At 39.0% G+C, this 14813-nt stretch overlaps 1 protein-coding gene across 1 annotated transcript in view; it reads left to right on the top strand.

Annotated features, from left to right (window-relative positions):
- Positions 1–9368: 9368 nt before the first annotated feature.
- The window catches only part of TBL1X (transducin beta like 1 X-linked), a gene marked incomplete at both ends in the record, with an annotated part of 52540 nt that continues 47095 nt past the window's right edge, over positions 9369–14813 (top strand). The window contains one exon of the mRNA XM_079547137.1: positions 9369–9426. Within this exon, the coding sequence (XP_079403263.1) occupies positions 9369–9426 (58 nt within the window). The remainder of the gene's footprint in view (positions 9427–14813) is intronic.

A 14813-nucleotide genomic window follows, 5' to 3' on the forward strand; every position in this document is an offset into this window, starting at 1 on the left:
AATGGGAAAAATTCTTTTTCCCTTAGTGTAATAATAAGAATAATTTTAAAAAATGAAGAAAATCCTCAGCCACACTTTTAACAATACTACAGGGAACACAAGGTTGAAATATGTGGTAAGATATATGGCCTTTTCTTGCTTTGAGGAAAAAAAAATAAAAATGAAATTATAAATGATGGAAAAATAACATCAAATTGTTCCCAGTAGCATCTGCTAAGCCTATTAACCAAAAATAATAAAATCCCACCCCCTTAACAATGTCACTGCCCAGTCCTTCTGCCTGAGGCCATCAGGCCTTGAATGTTTAGGCTGGGCTCCCTCCCTCAGCTCTTTCCTGGACCTCTTCACATCCTTCCTTAGCTCTTGTTCACTTGACCTCAGCTGATGGATCCTGGAATCATAGAATTGCTCAGGTTGGAAAAGACCTTAAAGACCATCAAGTCCCACCGCAACATAACCATCGTACATACTTGTGGCTGCCCTCCTTGCGCTTGTTACCAGCACACCTGGTGACAGCTGTCCAGCAGTCTCCTGCTCTGCTGCTCCACAGCCGTGTGAGGATAGCCTGCATAGCTTTCTAGTCCAGCACAGACTCCTATTTGTTTATGTCATCCCTGTACGTAGGGTTTGCTAAGTCCAAAGGTTGATTTTGTCATTCCAGTAGAAGGTGTTATTGTGAGGCAGCACCAGAATCACTTCCATATTTAAATTGTTTCTAATGCTTAGGACTAATGAAGTCTTAAAAGATACTGAAACAACATGCAGTTCAAATGGACTTGGAATTGAAACACAGATATTACTTGTGGGAAAGAAGTAAAACCAAAATGTGCAGGTATCTGGCCATCCTGTCGTTCATGTTAGAACTGCAGTCTGTCCATGGCTCTGAGCATGTTTCCTTCATGCTGGAGGCCCAAAAAAAAGATATGAAATAAAGAGACTGAGCTTATGGATATTAAAAAATTGTAACCTTCTTTATGTTGCCTTTGCTGTGTGTCACCTCCCTTATCCTACAGTGTTGAAGTGCCATGTTTACCAGGCCTGTCTGTTGTCATATGCTGAGTAGCGAAAGTCCCGGTAGCTGTAGTTGGCATTAACACCATTCCAGCTGATAAGTTGCTAGTGGTGTGGCTTTTAAAGAAAGGATTCACCTTCGGGCTGTTAAAGGAAGCAGTTTATTTAAGAGGTGGTGTAAAAGGCACATGTGGATGTTTTATCCTTACCTTGCTCTTCAGAAATAAGGAGAACATACAAGATGCAACTTGATCCTATAGCCCAATTCAAATGTTCAGATGTGCTAGGAAAAATCAGGATTTGGGCCCCAGCTCCCAGAGCTGCACCATTTTAAGTGGTGGAGTTGCTGGATAAAAATCAGATAACTTATTCAAGGCAGAGGAAGCCTTATTCAGCTACTCCAGCTTTCAGGAAAGTCAAGGCTGTCCTTTTCAGTCTTGTGTTCTTTGCCTCATTTAAAAATAAAATAAACAAAACAGACATTGTGCCTGCTGATCCCAGCTGACCTTACAGCAGGTGGCTCTGGAACTGTATGGAAGCCCTGTTATCAGTTCCAGCCCTGTGGTGTCACCTCAAAGGCACATGTTTTATCTGCTGGTGCGTGGCCTGCCTCATCACAGTTGGGTGCTTGTTTACATCCATACTTAAAGGCAAGCTTAGGACTCAGATACCTCAAATTGACATTTTAGTGTACTTTTTTAGGTATTACAGAAAAAGAAAAAGAAACTGTCCTGTTTCTAAATATGAGAGGGGAAGTTTGTTCTAAAAATTTATTTGTGTCATTTTAATCACATCTGAGGATACAGAAAGAAAATGAAGCAGGTACAATCAGTTCTGGCAAGGACTCTTCCCATCATACTCCTTTTCACTCAGTACTCTGTAAATGTAAAGCACTGCTGAAAAATTGAAATCTCCATGTTTGCACTTTTTTTTCCTTTTTTTTTTTTTTTTTCTGAGATATTAATAAGAATTCAGATAAATCTGGTGAAAAGTGAAATTTGAGATCCTGTTAATATACTGTTCCACTTGCCGAAAATCAAGAAAAGCAAATATCTGTAGGGTAATTGTGTAACCATGTAATTTTTTTCAGCTTTTATTCTTTGTTACCTGTTTTGAACATGTAGCACAATTAGCAAGACGTAAAACTAATTTCTAGTTGCATTACACACATGGGACTGCACATACACACACACAAGTGTACAGTTAGTTGATCACATATTTCAGTCTAATTGACTTAACATGTATGGACACATCCTCCAGTTTGTCCAGAGTACAGTTTTGTGCTCTTACGAGGAAGAAAATATTAGTTCTTTTTCCTGGCAGGATCCCCAGATGACTGAAGTTGTTCAAGAGTGATGAGATGTCTTGAATCTCAAACCAATCACACCGATCATGTGTTTTTACTTCTTAAACCTCTCTAATTCCCTCTTAAACAAAATAAAAAACATCATATTTCATGTCATTTCATTTGCAAGGTTGAGAACTAACAACCTTTTCTCTCCCCTCAATCTTATTTTTGGCTTCCCCGAGCTTTCCATGCAATATACTATTGTAAACATCAATTTTATTGAGAAAGAGGCAAAAAAAAAAAAAAAAAAAAGTAATTGCCTCTTCTTAGAACTAAGCTATAAAAGAGGTATAACGCAATTGTGCTAATTAAGAAGAAGAGCAGTTGGTTTTGTTTGCTTTTTTCCCCCTTAGCCAAGTGCCAAAAAGGAAAGATCAATACAGGAAAAACCATTTTGCTCTACGGCAAAAGGAGTTGGAAAAGATCCACTCTTAGAAGTAAAATGCTGGAGGCTGATGTAATTAAGTGAACCAGCTGAGAACTGAAAAATAACCTGATCAATCTAGACTGTAGGCATGAAAGAGCTGATGCACGGTTCTTAGTCTTTTGATAGAGGAATGGAGTTCGCTGGGAATTTGGTGATGAAAGGCTTGTCTTCTGTTGACAGTTATTTTGTGCTGAAAATTGTTGGTTAATTGAAAAATGGTTGAATAGTGCTTAGAAATTGCTGGAATATATTGGTTGTTTTTTGGTTGTGTTTTTTTTTCTTTTTTTTTAATAAGTAGGTTCAGTTTTAATTCCAAATGGCTTTTCAGTTTGACATGTAATTTATAATCTGAAGAGAAGTTATTTCAATGCTGAGATAAACCATTCTGCAGTCCACCAAAATGTTTAATTGGCCAACCTATTTTTATTGGTATATTTGTATTAGGTTTGATTTAAATTTTTAAAAAGTTTTTTAGTGAATTCAGGTGAAAATTCCATTTTTGTCAGATTAGCTCACACAACATTTGATTCAACAAGAGTGAGCTCTTCAAGACAGAACTGCATTTCGTTAATCATTGCCACATGCATGTAATTATCATTCTTCCACTTTCTTCACTTGGCACCAGATTTTGCACTCTGATATGGCTGGATACAGTGATTAATTGTAGGAGATATCCCAACATGTCAGGATTCAAGCTTGTTTTTATCAGTACTATTTTTTCTGAAGCACTGAGATAAATGCAGATGTTGCTTCTTCTCGTAAGAACGTGATCTTCAGGCAGCAGTGTGAATGAGGACGAGCTGGAGCTTCCTGCATTTGTTTTGGTTTAGTGTGGCCATTTTAAAATCAACACGATTCAATGTAAACAAATAGACTTTAAAAAAGAAGAGGAAGAGCCAGCCAGAACATTTGGCCATTCGGGTTTTCTGGCAAGCTTGTTGTCTTTTCTCTCTGAGGTCCGTGCTTTTATTCAGCTGCTGTAAATGTCAACAGCATTGCTTGGAGTGCAGCAGCACACACTGCACAGAGCACTGAGCGATCTCTGAGGAGGATCCTGTGCTGCTCTCTTTTCGGGCTTTATTTCCCTGGGGAAAAAAAAATAAATAAATAAAATTGGTGTCGCATTTATGAACAATATTAAATGTAGTGATGCAAAGACATCTGTGAGCACCTATAAAAGATCCTAAGAGAGTTTTGAATTGCCTCATTTTTGTTGTTGAATAACCAGAGCGATCCATGGTAGTCATTTGGAATGAGGATAGTTAATCATTTGACTCCTCATTAAGAAGGGCCATGGAGATGATGCAGCTTACTGTCAATAGGACTTGATTTGGATTTTTAAGTGCCTGATCTCTAGAAGGAACAACTGTTCTTCCTTTAGGATGTGTTTTTTAGGGAAAGTGTTGTCAAGTTCAGTCCTCAGAGAGGAGGAGCATGGAAGTCACGCACACACAAGCTGCACTGTGAACAGGGCTGCATGTTGTTTTGATGAGTAGCACAGGTGGAGTTTAGAAAGAATTGTCCTGTGTGCTCTGCACCTGGTCGTCAGCAGGCATGAAACTGTGTTACTCCCATGTCAGGATGGTGGCAAAGAAAAGATGTTTTCCTCTTTAGCTTCTTGAAGTGGCTAGAAAGGCTGCAAGGGGAGAGAGGGCTGTGTGCGCTCTGTTCCTCTCCCAAAGTTCTGTTTGGGCATTTTGGGAAGGAAACATACTGGAATTCTTCTGGAGGAGGAGGCGGCTGCAATAAAAGACTGAAGAATGCAGTGGTGCGGGCCAAAGAGAGCTTGTCAGCCTGTGGGGAAGAGCTGCTGCCTGCTGCCTGTGTTGTGGCTGCATGGTGAAGCCAAGCATAGATACACAAAGTGCAAGGCTCACTGCAAGTTTCTGGTGAATGTGTTTTTCAGCAGGAGACACTGAGATTGACTGAGTCGGTCGCTTTGTGAGAAGTGACTTCTGGCTTTGGGAAATGATGTTTTTCATTCAACTACAGAGCATATGCAAAACAGTAACCTCTTGATTTGGCTGTGCTGCCACAATGCCTTCAGATGCACCGCTGTGACATGGGTGGCTGCTCTGGCTCTGGAGAGGTGCAGCTTCGTGCCCGGAGCCATCTTGGACGAGAAAATGGGAGCACAGGGGCAGGAACTCCACTGTTCCCTTGCAACAGTTTGGCAACACCCAATATTTGAACTTTCTGGAATGTTTTCATTTCAGTGAAACCTCTTGTTTTTGCCCGGTTTTGGTGAGGGTCTTTTGTTGTTGTTATTTTTATCACAAAGAAAATACACAATTTCTCTTTTTTTCCTCTCTTTTTTTATTGTGGTCATTCAAACTTTTGTTGGGAAGACATTTTAGCCTAGCCTTTTTGAGGAAGTAGGTATGTAGTGCAACCTCTTTAAGATATTAAAAAAACATTTTGGGGTGTGGAGTGTGTTTATTTAACAGTAATGATAGAAGCCTCCAGGAAGCTAAAGGCTCCTCAGCATTCAGTTAAAGCTGACTGGAGCTCACAGGTTCTCAGGGGGTAATGTGAGGACCTGGCTGGCAGCCTGATGAATTTCTGTCAGGAGGGCTGGATGTAGAAATAGGAAGCATGCAGTTTCCTATTTAGATTTGAGGTCAAGGTTTGAGTTAAGGTGTTTTCCCTAAATGTCTGCCCTGTTTCCGTCTAACTGTGGGGAGAGCTGACCAGAAAGTCCCTGTGGATAGCAGTGCAGCCACAGGTGGCAAAGGTGAGCTGCTTTCCTGGGATGGCCTCTGCAACCCTGTGCAGAGGTATGCCTGGGGGCCAGGAAGCGGCTTTCAGGACCTGTGATCTGCAGAGGAGGGAGTGGAGCTGCATCTCCATATAGTATTTTAAAGATTAAAATTTATTTTCGCTTCATTCTTCAGCCAAATTTCTCTTATTTATGGCAACAGTGCTAAAATGTGCCAGAGGAAAGAAACATAGCTTCCTGATATGGGTAGGGGAACATGATGCAGATAGACAGCCTGGTGGACTGGATGGTGCAGTGCTGGAGCAGAGCTGTTCCCCAGGTTGCCTTCTTCAATCACAGCATGGCCCATTTAGTATTAATACATTAGGATTCCTGGTGCTCCAGGAAGGTCTAATTTGGGAGGAGAGGCAGGCCGGCACTTAGAGCCAAATCGGGGCTGATGTTGACTCCAGGATATGAGTCTGCTTGCTCACCCTGAGCACAGGCAGTGTGCTGCAGGCTGACACCAAGCCAAGCAAGTGTAGGAGCATAGTGGTAGTGTGCCTGAATTCAAAACGTCTCTGCCAACCTACCCCTGCAGAACTGAGAACTTAGCATTTATGTAGACCAGTGGTGAATTTAGTTTTGCTTGTTTTTAACATCCATTGAGGGGTTCTGAGTGTTTGGGGTCCATAATGGGAATTCCATACACTTAGTAGACTCTTTTCCTGTATTTGACATACCCAAATACCCGCAGGATCATATCCCATGTTTCTAAGGCAAGGTTGGAGTAAGTAGAAATTGCCCTAATATGTAACTGGATACACAAAAAAATGCTTCAAGTAAAGAAAGGTTAAAAACTTTGAATGCTTTTTTGTAATTCCTTTTGTCATTGTGAAGAATTAAGATGTTATTGCTGGTTTGAATGCAGAATGTCTCATTTCTAAGCAATACTTCATTTTAAAAAATTATTAATCTCAATAATAGCAGTCTCCAATAGCAAAAGGAGACTGTCACTTAGCAGAAATAGTTCTATCACAATGATAACTAAGGGTTTCTGCAGTTTTCTGTAGACATTTGCATTTCTGCACTAAAAATTATACTGATGGGTTACTAGTTGTTTTCTGCTTGGGAATCAGATGTAGGGGCACACAAAAGGGATGCGTGTTACCCTCCTCCCCACCGTGTTTTCTATAGTTGGTTTTATTTGAGGTGTTTATCTTTAGGGACGAAGGGAAATCAGAAAGAGCATTAATGAAATTGAGTATGGTCTTTCAAAACTCAGCCAAACGTCTAATGAATAGAATTCTCTGGGTCAAAGCCAAGATCTTTGTATAATTCTGCATGGGTAAAAGCTTTGCAGTTGTGTATCTGATTGTGCACTGGCGTCTCAGAGAGAAAAGAAACCTTAAATATATGAGCAGGGATCATCTGGTTATTTATGACATGGTAACAGTCTGTATAAAGATATGATCCGACACATATGTCAAAGTAATTCCTGTTGACTGACTTCAGGGAAAATGCATTGTAAATCTAGCTCCTCGGTGTGTTTGGGATTCTGATACAAAGGTAGCTGCTCTGGAGGCTTTTCCATGGCTGTCAAACTGTTTAGTTTGCAGTCAGGCTCATTTTCTCTGGTTTTAACTCACTTAAGAAGAGTCTTCTTTGGAAAAGCAAAACCCAACACCCCTCCTTTCCCTTTCCTTTCCCAGAAGAATTCTCTGTATGTGGGAAATACCATATGAATGGCTTGAATTATCAGGATGCATCCGGAAACAGCATTTGTAGTTTCTTGATTCTTTTTCTTCTAATAAAGTTCATTTGACCACAAAGTACGTCATTGCTGAAACTGAATTTTTGTAAGAGGTTTCAACGTTACCAACTTTCCTACCACCAAATACTGAAACCGCTATTTTTAAAGTGCTTTTTAAAAGGTTACGTCGGGTATTTTTTTAAATCCACACCTATCAAAATTTCTTGCTTTAGTGTTATCACAGTCACAGCAGTGATATGAATGTATTTTAAATACTCGGGGATGAAAATGGTCTTGCGTTTTGCAAGGTATTTCTTTTTTGTTCTTCATGTAATGGTGATGACTGTGCAGAAAGAGGCATGGTGATTTATTGATTATTCATTATCAAGTATGTCAAATGATATTTAAAAGCTGCCACCCATCCATCTTCCTGAGGTGCTTTCTCTGCCTGCTTTTCATGCCTGTAAGCATATCTTTTGCTACCTGTGGTTGCCTTTCCACTTGCAAAAAGGGTGGGCCTGTCTGTAGCTGAAGGCAATGCCACCTTGATATGCCACCCCCTGCAGCTATGAGGGATTGAGGAGCAGGGGCACCAAACAACTTTCCAGAGGGAAACATCACATGGGTGACAGAGCTGGTTGGATGCAGCTGGCATTGCCTACCCTCAGAGCCTTAACAGTAGATGAAATTTCCCTAGTTGAGACTCTCAGATTTTCAATATTTTCTTCGTATTCTCCAAGCTATAATAATAAAGACTAGATGGCTTGAGGAAAGTGTCTCCCAGCTTACCAAGGTGTGATGTCTTATGAAAAAAAAAAAAAAAACCAGCATCTGAGCCACTGAGGAAATCTAGCAGTCCAGGAGAATTAAAGGCTTAAATAGGGTTCAAAAGACCTCCATTTCTGTAAATATGCAGAGGCATCTGTTACAGTCAGAAGTGACCTCCTGGTTGAAATGAGCAGCAGGGAAGACTTGTAGCTGATGAGCACTGCACGCAGTAGCAGGTGTTAATTCAGGCAGCGGGAATCGGCGAAGAGGTTCCCAATGAACAAAGACCTTTCTGCTTGCCAAGAAGAGACATACGGGAAATTGAAACAAAAAGCACCCGCCTGTGGTGTTTCATTTATAATTTGCAGCCAAGTGTGTTGCGTGCATTTCTATGTCCAGATCTTTACATCACTCAGTATAGGGCTGATGTGCCTGACAAAGCTGCAAAGGTTATGTCTGAGAGGCACTTACAGCTTTGGAAACCAAACTTCTTAAAGCAGATTTCCAAGCAGAAATGAATCCAGATTTAATGGAAAATGTTCAAAACAAATATATTTATTATCGCAGCGCATGCCCAAAGTAGTAGTGTAAAACTGTCATCCTAAAGGTTAGGATTGCTTAAGTGAATAACTGAAGTTTAATTATTGCTCACTAGTAATCAGCAGAGACAATGTAACATTATAACTTTTTATAATGCCAGGATATTTGTATTCCTTGTTGGCACAAGGTATATATTGCATTCTTCCTCCTTGCCTCTCTCTCACATGCACACCCCTGTAATAAAATTTGTAATTTCATCTTAAATTTAGGTTGGTTCTGTTTTATGGGAACTTTATTTATGTCCTCTGCGTAACTTAGTTTTCGTAAGGAAAGAACTTCTCTATTAAGTGGGTGAACTACTGGACAGAAACCTAGATGACAAATTTGGGGCTGGAAGGAGTTATGATTTGGTTTATGTGAGTAATTGCTAGCAATCCTGAAAAGGCAATACCCTTACAGTAACAAAGAGTGCCCAGAGAACCAGTAATAAAGCCACTGATGTAACAGAGTTAACATTTGCAAAGGCTTTCAAGATTTAAAATGCTCCCTTGGATTCTTGTATATATTAAGGACTGCTCTTTAATTGTAATAAAAAGCATCGTACATCTTGAGTACTTGATTCGCAGTATTTAATGTGTGCCTCCCATGGGGATATAACAGCTCTAATGATGAGATCTTTAAATACCTTAACAAATCTCACATCTGTTTTGATAACAACTTTAATAATCAATCAAAATAAAACAAAACCTGTTATTTTCTTTCCTGTTGAACAGAGCGTGGATCACACTTCTCATAAACCTCATCATATTGAGGTTGGGCTAAGATGAGCATAACCAGTGACGAAGTGAATTTCTTGGTGTATCGCTATCTCCAGGAATCAGGTAAGTTTCCTGTATTTCATCACAACTCCAAGTCATAGATGAAATGGGAAAATTTTCTTTGTATGTGGTGCTGTTTTAGGAATGCTGTGTTAAGTGTTTCAGTTGAACTAAATATTTCTTGCACAAACCTGTATTTCTTTGGAACCATGGTCCAAAGCATAAAAAAAATGCAGACATACACAAGTACAAATTAAATGTTTAAGTTAGGCAAAACAAGGAAATAAATAACATTGTGTTAACAAATGTTTCTGTAGAGTAGTATCATCAGAGCCAACATCATTTTTGGCAGCAGCAGCACAAAGCACATTGATTTTGTATCATTTTTCTTAGCCATTTGAAATTGTTCTGTCAGATGCTTATTAAATAAACAGGGACTGTATAAATCAGTTTTACATTGGTGGAATGTTGATCTTATAAATGGAAAACTGGGCGCAAATATCTAATGACTTAGAATTTCATTACAGTAATTATATATGTAAAGTAAGCTTTGCAGATGACATCTCTTTTCCTTGTGAGCATGGCTCTGTCTTAGCACCATTTCCTTGTGGTACTGCAAAGTGCCCATGGTACTCTGTCTTCATTGTAGGGAAGGGAAAAAGAAATGACTTTTAAGAAAGCCTTTTGGAAGGAAAGGTGAATCATTCCTCAGGAAGAAAAAAATGAAATGAAACTTTAATATTTAATGTCTATTTTGTTTTCATAGTCTTGTGTCCACTCTTTGGAAGGAGTCACAATTCTATTCAGAAATAGGAATACTCTTTTAAAGTGGAGATGATAGGGGAGGTGAAAAACACTAACAAAGAATGTAGACATAAACCCCATTAATGTAGGATTGGCCATGTGCTCTGGATCAGTTATAGAATTGACTGAAATGTTGTCTGAATACTGAACTGAAATGTTGTTGTTTCAAGTGCTAGGAAAAACCAACACTTGTGAGAAAAATACAAAAACTGCATTTCCTCGTATCAGAAGACATAAAGCCAACTTTGGAATAAGCCCACCAGACTTTGGACATGTCTTCGATAAATGGCCAAAATCTCAGCAAGAAAAGGATACTGACTCAGCCTGCTTCTCTTGGTCATTAAAACTAGTTCATTAGACAAGGTGTTTTGACTTGTTTTTCTCTTTCCAAAGGTATTTCAAACCTGGTAACCCAACTTCCTACACAAGGGATTTCCCGTGAGATTGAAAAAATGATTAATAATACTTTTTCAGAATTTGGTCTTTAGAAGATTGGTTTGAGATAACAGAGTTGGCCTGTGTTGGCAGCTGTTTTCTTACATTGTGTTCTTCTCTCTAACACCACAGCTTATAAAAAAAAAGCTGTAGCATGCATTTAGATGAAGGAACGATAGGGACTAGCAAAACTGAAATTTCACCCAGAAGTTGTTTATTTTTAAAAATAACCTAGTGGTACTTCACTGGAAAATGCATTTAAGCATTGAAGTGTCACACAGACAGACATAGGCAGAGCCTAAAGAATCCTAAAATTGTTCTACATTGTTATATTTGTATTATAGGAGATTTTACATACCAGCACATTAATACAGTAACTTTTCCTTTTGATGAGTCGGTAGATGGGTTAGTACTGTGTAATGATTGAGAAAAAGGCTTTAAAAAGTCATTCAAGAGTGGTGATGTCAGCCAAATGTCAGGAAAAGTTGTTTTAGGTGACACCTTCCCACAAGTGAACAGTAACTTTTGCCATTTTAGGGAGAATTTTACATACAAATCTTCAGTTTAATTGCAATTTTTACTGCTCTTTATTTCTTATGTATAGGGACGAATGCTTTTTCTTTCTTAACTCATTCAAACTAAAGACACGCAGACATAGTCCAAACCCAGACCTACTTCCCCGTTGCTTGTGGCTGGGGGTACGTGAGGAGTCGGGTGCAGCCGCTGCCTCCCCTTCCCCTCCTCTTTATCTAATGAGGGTGTATCAAGCTGTAGCCCAATATGTAATATGAATTTAAACATTCATAAATTCAGACATTCATAAAAATGTCACAGAAACATTGTATTTGCATTGTTTTTATTGTTTTTTATCCATATAAAATAATAAAAATTAAGGTTAAGTACGTGAAGAAATATTCAAATATGCTTCAAATTGAGCATATTGAAATATAAAAGAATAGAAATGAAGGTTAAGTGCATGAAGAAATATTCAAATATGCTTCAAATTGAGCATATTGAAGTCTAGATGCTAGGTATAGCTTTAATAGATATGCCTTACTGTTTGCAGGTAATTCTGTTTAGCAAATAAGAGCTATAAGCAATGATCAATCCACTGATGTATTGGCAGATCTTCTTGCACTCATTTTAAATCTTTCACACTCTTGCGGTTTTTCAGTGCAGACTTTTATATCTTTATTTTCAGAAGAGTAACAAAAGAGGAATTATTCTGCAGCATCTTGTCTTTCCACCTGGTGAAATATGTAGGTCACTCTGAAATTAATGCCTCCCGTGTATCTCCATGGAAGCTAGAACAGCTAAAAAGAGCACAATAACACTATTTGATAGAGCAAATTCTCAGATACGAAACATTATTTTTCAGTATAGCTATTAGCTATGCATTTTGGACAGCAGTGAACAAGAACCTGCGTACCATGCTTATAAAAACCTACACCAGTGAAGGTGACCAACTGTTTCACAGCTGCTATGGTATTGTGGTTCCTAGGAAAATGTTGCCCACGCAGTCCATCTTTCATTGGACCAAACAGATGAAAATCGTAAGTGCCAAATCCGGACTATAGGGTAGGTGTGGAAGTAGGTGTGGAAGTCCAGCCAACACTGGTGCTTTGCAGTCCTCAAAATGGTATTGCAGGAGAAGGTTGTCGTCTTCCCTGGCCTGACTCTGGAAGTTCAAGCCTTCTGTTTGGTCAGTATCATGATATAGCAGCTAGACTTGATTGAGCTCCAGGAAATTCAGAAGAATCACCCCATTCCTATCTCAGAAGACAGTGCACATCACTCTACCTGCTGAGGGCTGTATCTTGAACTTTTTCTTTAATGGGGAATTCACATGTTGCCACTTCACAGACTGCTCTTTTGACTCTGGTTTGTAGTGGTGATACCACGTTTAGTTACCAGTAATGATAGAATCCGGGAAACTGTCACCCTCAGCCTCGTGTTGGTTCAGTAAGTCCTGAGAAACTTGTATACGGTGTTCTTTCTGTTCCTGTGTGAGCATTCATGGCTGCTACCTGATACAAACTTTGCAATACTCGAACATTGCCACATTGCCATTGTCTCCAGTATATTGAGGCCGATATTCAAGTCCTTATACAGTTCCCTGGTCATAATCCACAAATTTGCATGACTGTCTGTATTGTGGCTTGTCTTTAACATCACTGCCCACCACCTCACCATGCTGACATCCACTGTTCAGTCTCCATAAATGTTCAGCGAGTGTGAATGATTGGCAACAGGTGCCATTCTTTCTGCATGGACACACCTCAGCTTCATGTGCACTTCTGTCAGACACCATTTTGTCAGGCTGCTCCTCTGCTGCCGTCTGTTGTGCAACAACAAAATGTATTACATTTTATAATACATATTGGCAAGAAGGTTCAACCTCTACTGCCATACCACCAACGTCCAATGTTGTGGGCCAATGTATCAAAATAAAAGGCATTACTTTCGGAGCAGCAGATGAAGGATATTTTGAATCAATAATTTTCAGAAGTAATAAGAATTTATAGGGGTAGTATTTAAATACAATTTAAGTTCAAATCCCTGTAGTTAAAGCAGTTTGCCAAAAACAAGGTTATTAGATTATGTTTACATTAGCTGAATTTCAAGCCTCAAAAAATTCTATTAAGCATAGCCATAAAAGTAGCTTACAGGACCATAAAAATGTTCCGTTTTCCTTTTTTTGTTATCTGTTCTTTAATCTCATCCTGTAAAATTTTTAGGCTTTCTCACAAGATATGGACAGACAGTGGGAAAAGAGAGAAATGACAAAAAGAAATACATATATGGCAGAAAAACAGTGTAAAAAGCAAACTATACCCATAATATTTCAAGTATTTTGCAGCTAGAAGGCACAGAAGCACTTGAGATTATTTGAAACGTTATCATTGCAAGAATATGGATGGGTGCTTTCATACTTCATTATGAAAATGCTTTCAGGTCATTCTGATAGAAATTCATCACATCTCAAATTGTAGTTAGAAGTGAAACTCGGTAATTTTCCTTTTTAATTCTCTGTCAGACTACAAAACTTGCACAACAGAGTATTAAGAGCGTTGAACTGTCTAAGCCGTTATTGTTGCTCTTTAACAAATCTTGGCGTACTAAGAGGAGTTCCAGTGAACTGGAAAGAACAAATGTTGTGCCAGAATTTTTAAAGGTTAAACAAGATGATCCAGGTAACTGTAGGTCAAGTAAAATCATTGGAAGGCTGAAACTAAACACCTCCAACAAAAAAATAAAAGAGATGACAGCATACATAATACCAGCCAGCAAGTCTGTGTGAATAACAGATCTTAACAAACAAAGTAGGTACTAGTTTTTCCAAGATCACAAAATGCAATGACAAAGGTAATTGCACTGACAATAATATGCTTAGACTGCTTTATAGCACTTTCGTATTTTTGTTGACACACTGTGTTTATAAATAAAACAAAATAACAATGTGTAAAACCAATGTAATCCAAGGTTATCAAGTGGATTGAAAACTGACTAACAGAAACATCTTGAAAAGTGATTGGAGATGGGGAATATTTATCAAAGGTTGCTTCTAGTGCAAATTCACAGGAATCTGTTCTTGGCATGACACTACTCAATAGCTTTATTAGTGACCTGGAAGGAAATATAAAATGATCCTTGAGTGCATTTGCAGCTGACACTGTAGGAGTTACAGTTGACTGATCATGGGGTTTAAAAGAGAAAAACACAGCCAGAGAGACTCTATACTTCGAGTCCCCTGCTGCTGGAGAAGCAGAGCTGGAGAAGATGGTTGCTCTGCTGACAGTGGAGTCACATCCCTTCAGTACAAGATAGGACTTGGACCAGTTAAGGCTGCAATTGCACAGCTGTATTAAAATAAATAAATAAATGCCTTTTCACAGAAGTGTCTCTTTCAGGTCTTGTCTATGCCAAGGAAAAGAAGCAGTACCTCAGGTGTATTTTTCATTTAAGGTCTCTTTATTGATAGCATCTATCACTGACATGGCAGAGTGTTTTCACTTGTGTGGCAGGTAAATGAATGCACCTCTTCTTGAGCTACAAAGAAGTCAAGTGGATAGTTTCTGTTTCAGATTGTTAGTTCTTATCCAAAAAACAGATCCTGCAATGTTCGGCTTAGTTCTTTCTTAATGTGCACTTCTATGGAGCACAATTTGAAGCGGCCAAATTCTGCAAAGTGCCAAGTACTTCCAGAAGTC

Source organism: Tetrao urogallus (assembly GCF_951394365.1).
Source record: "Tetrao urogallus genome assembly, chromosome: 1".
Taxonomy (NCBI): domain Eukaryota; kingdom Metazoa; phylum Chordata; class Aves; order Galliformes; family Phasianidae; genus Tetrao; species Tetrao urogallus.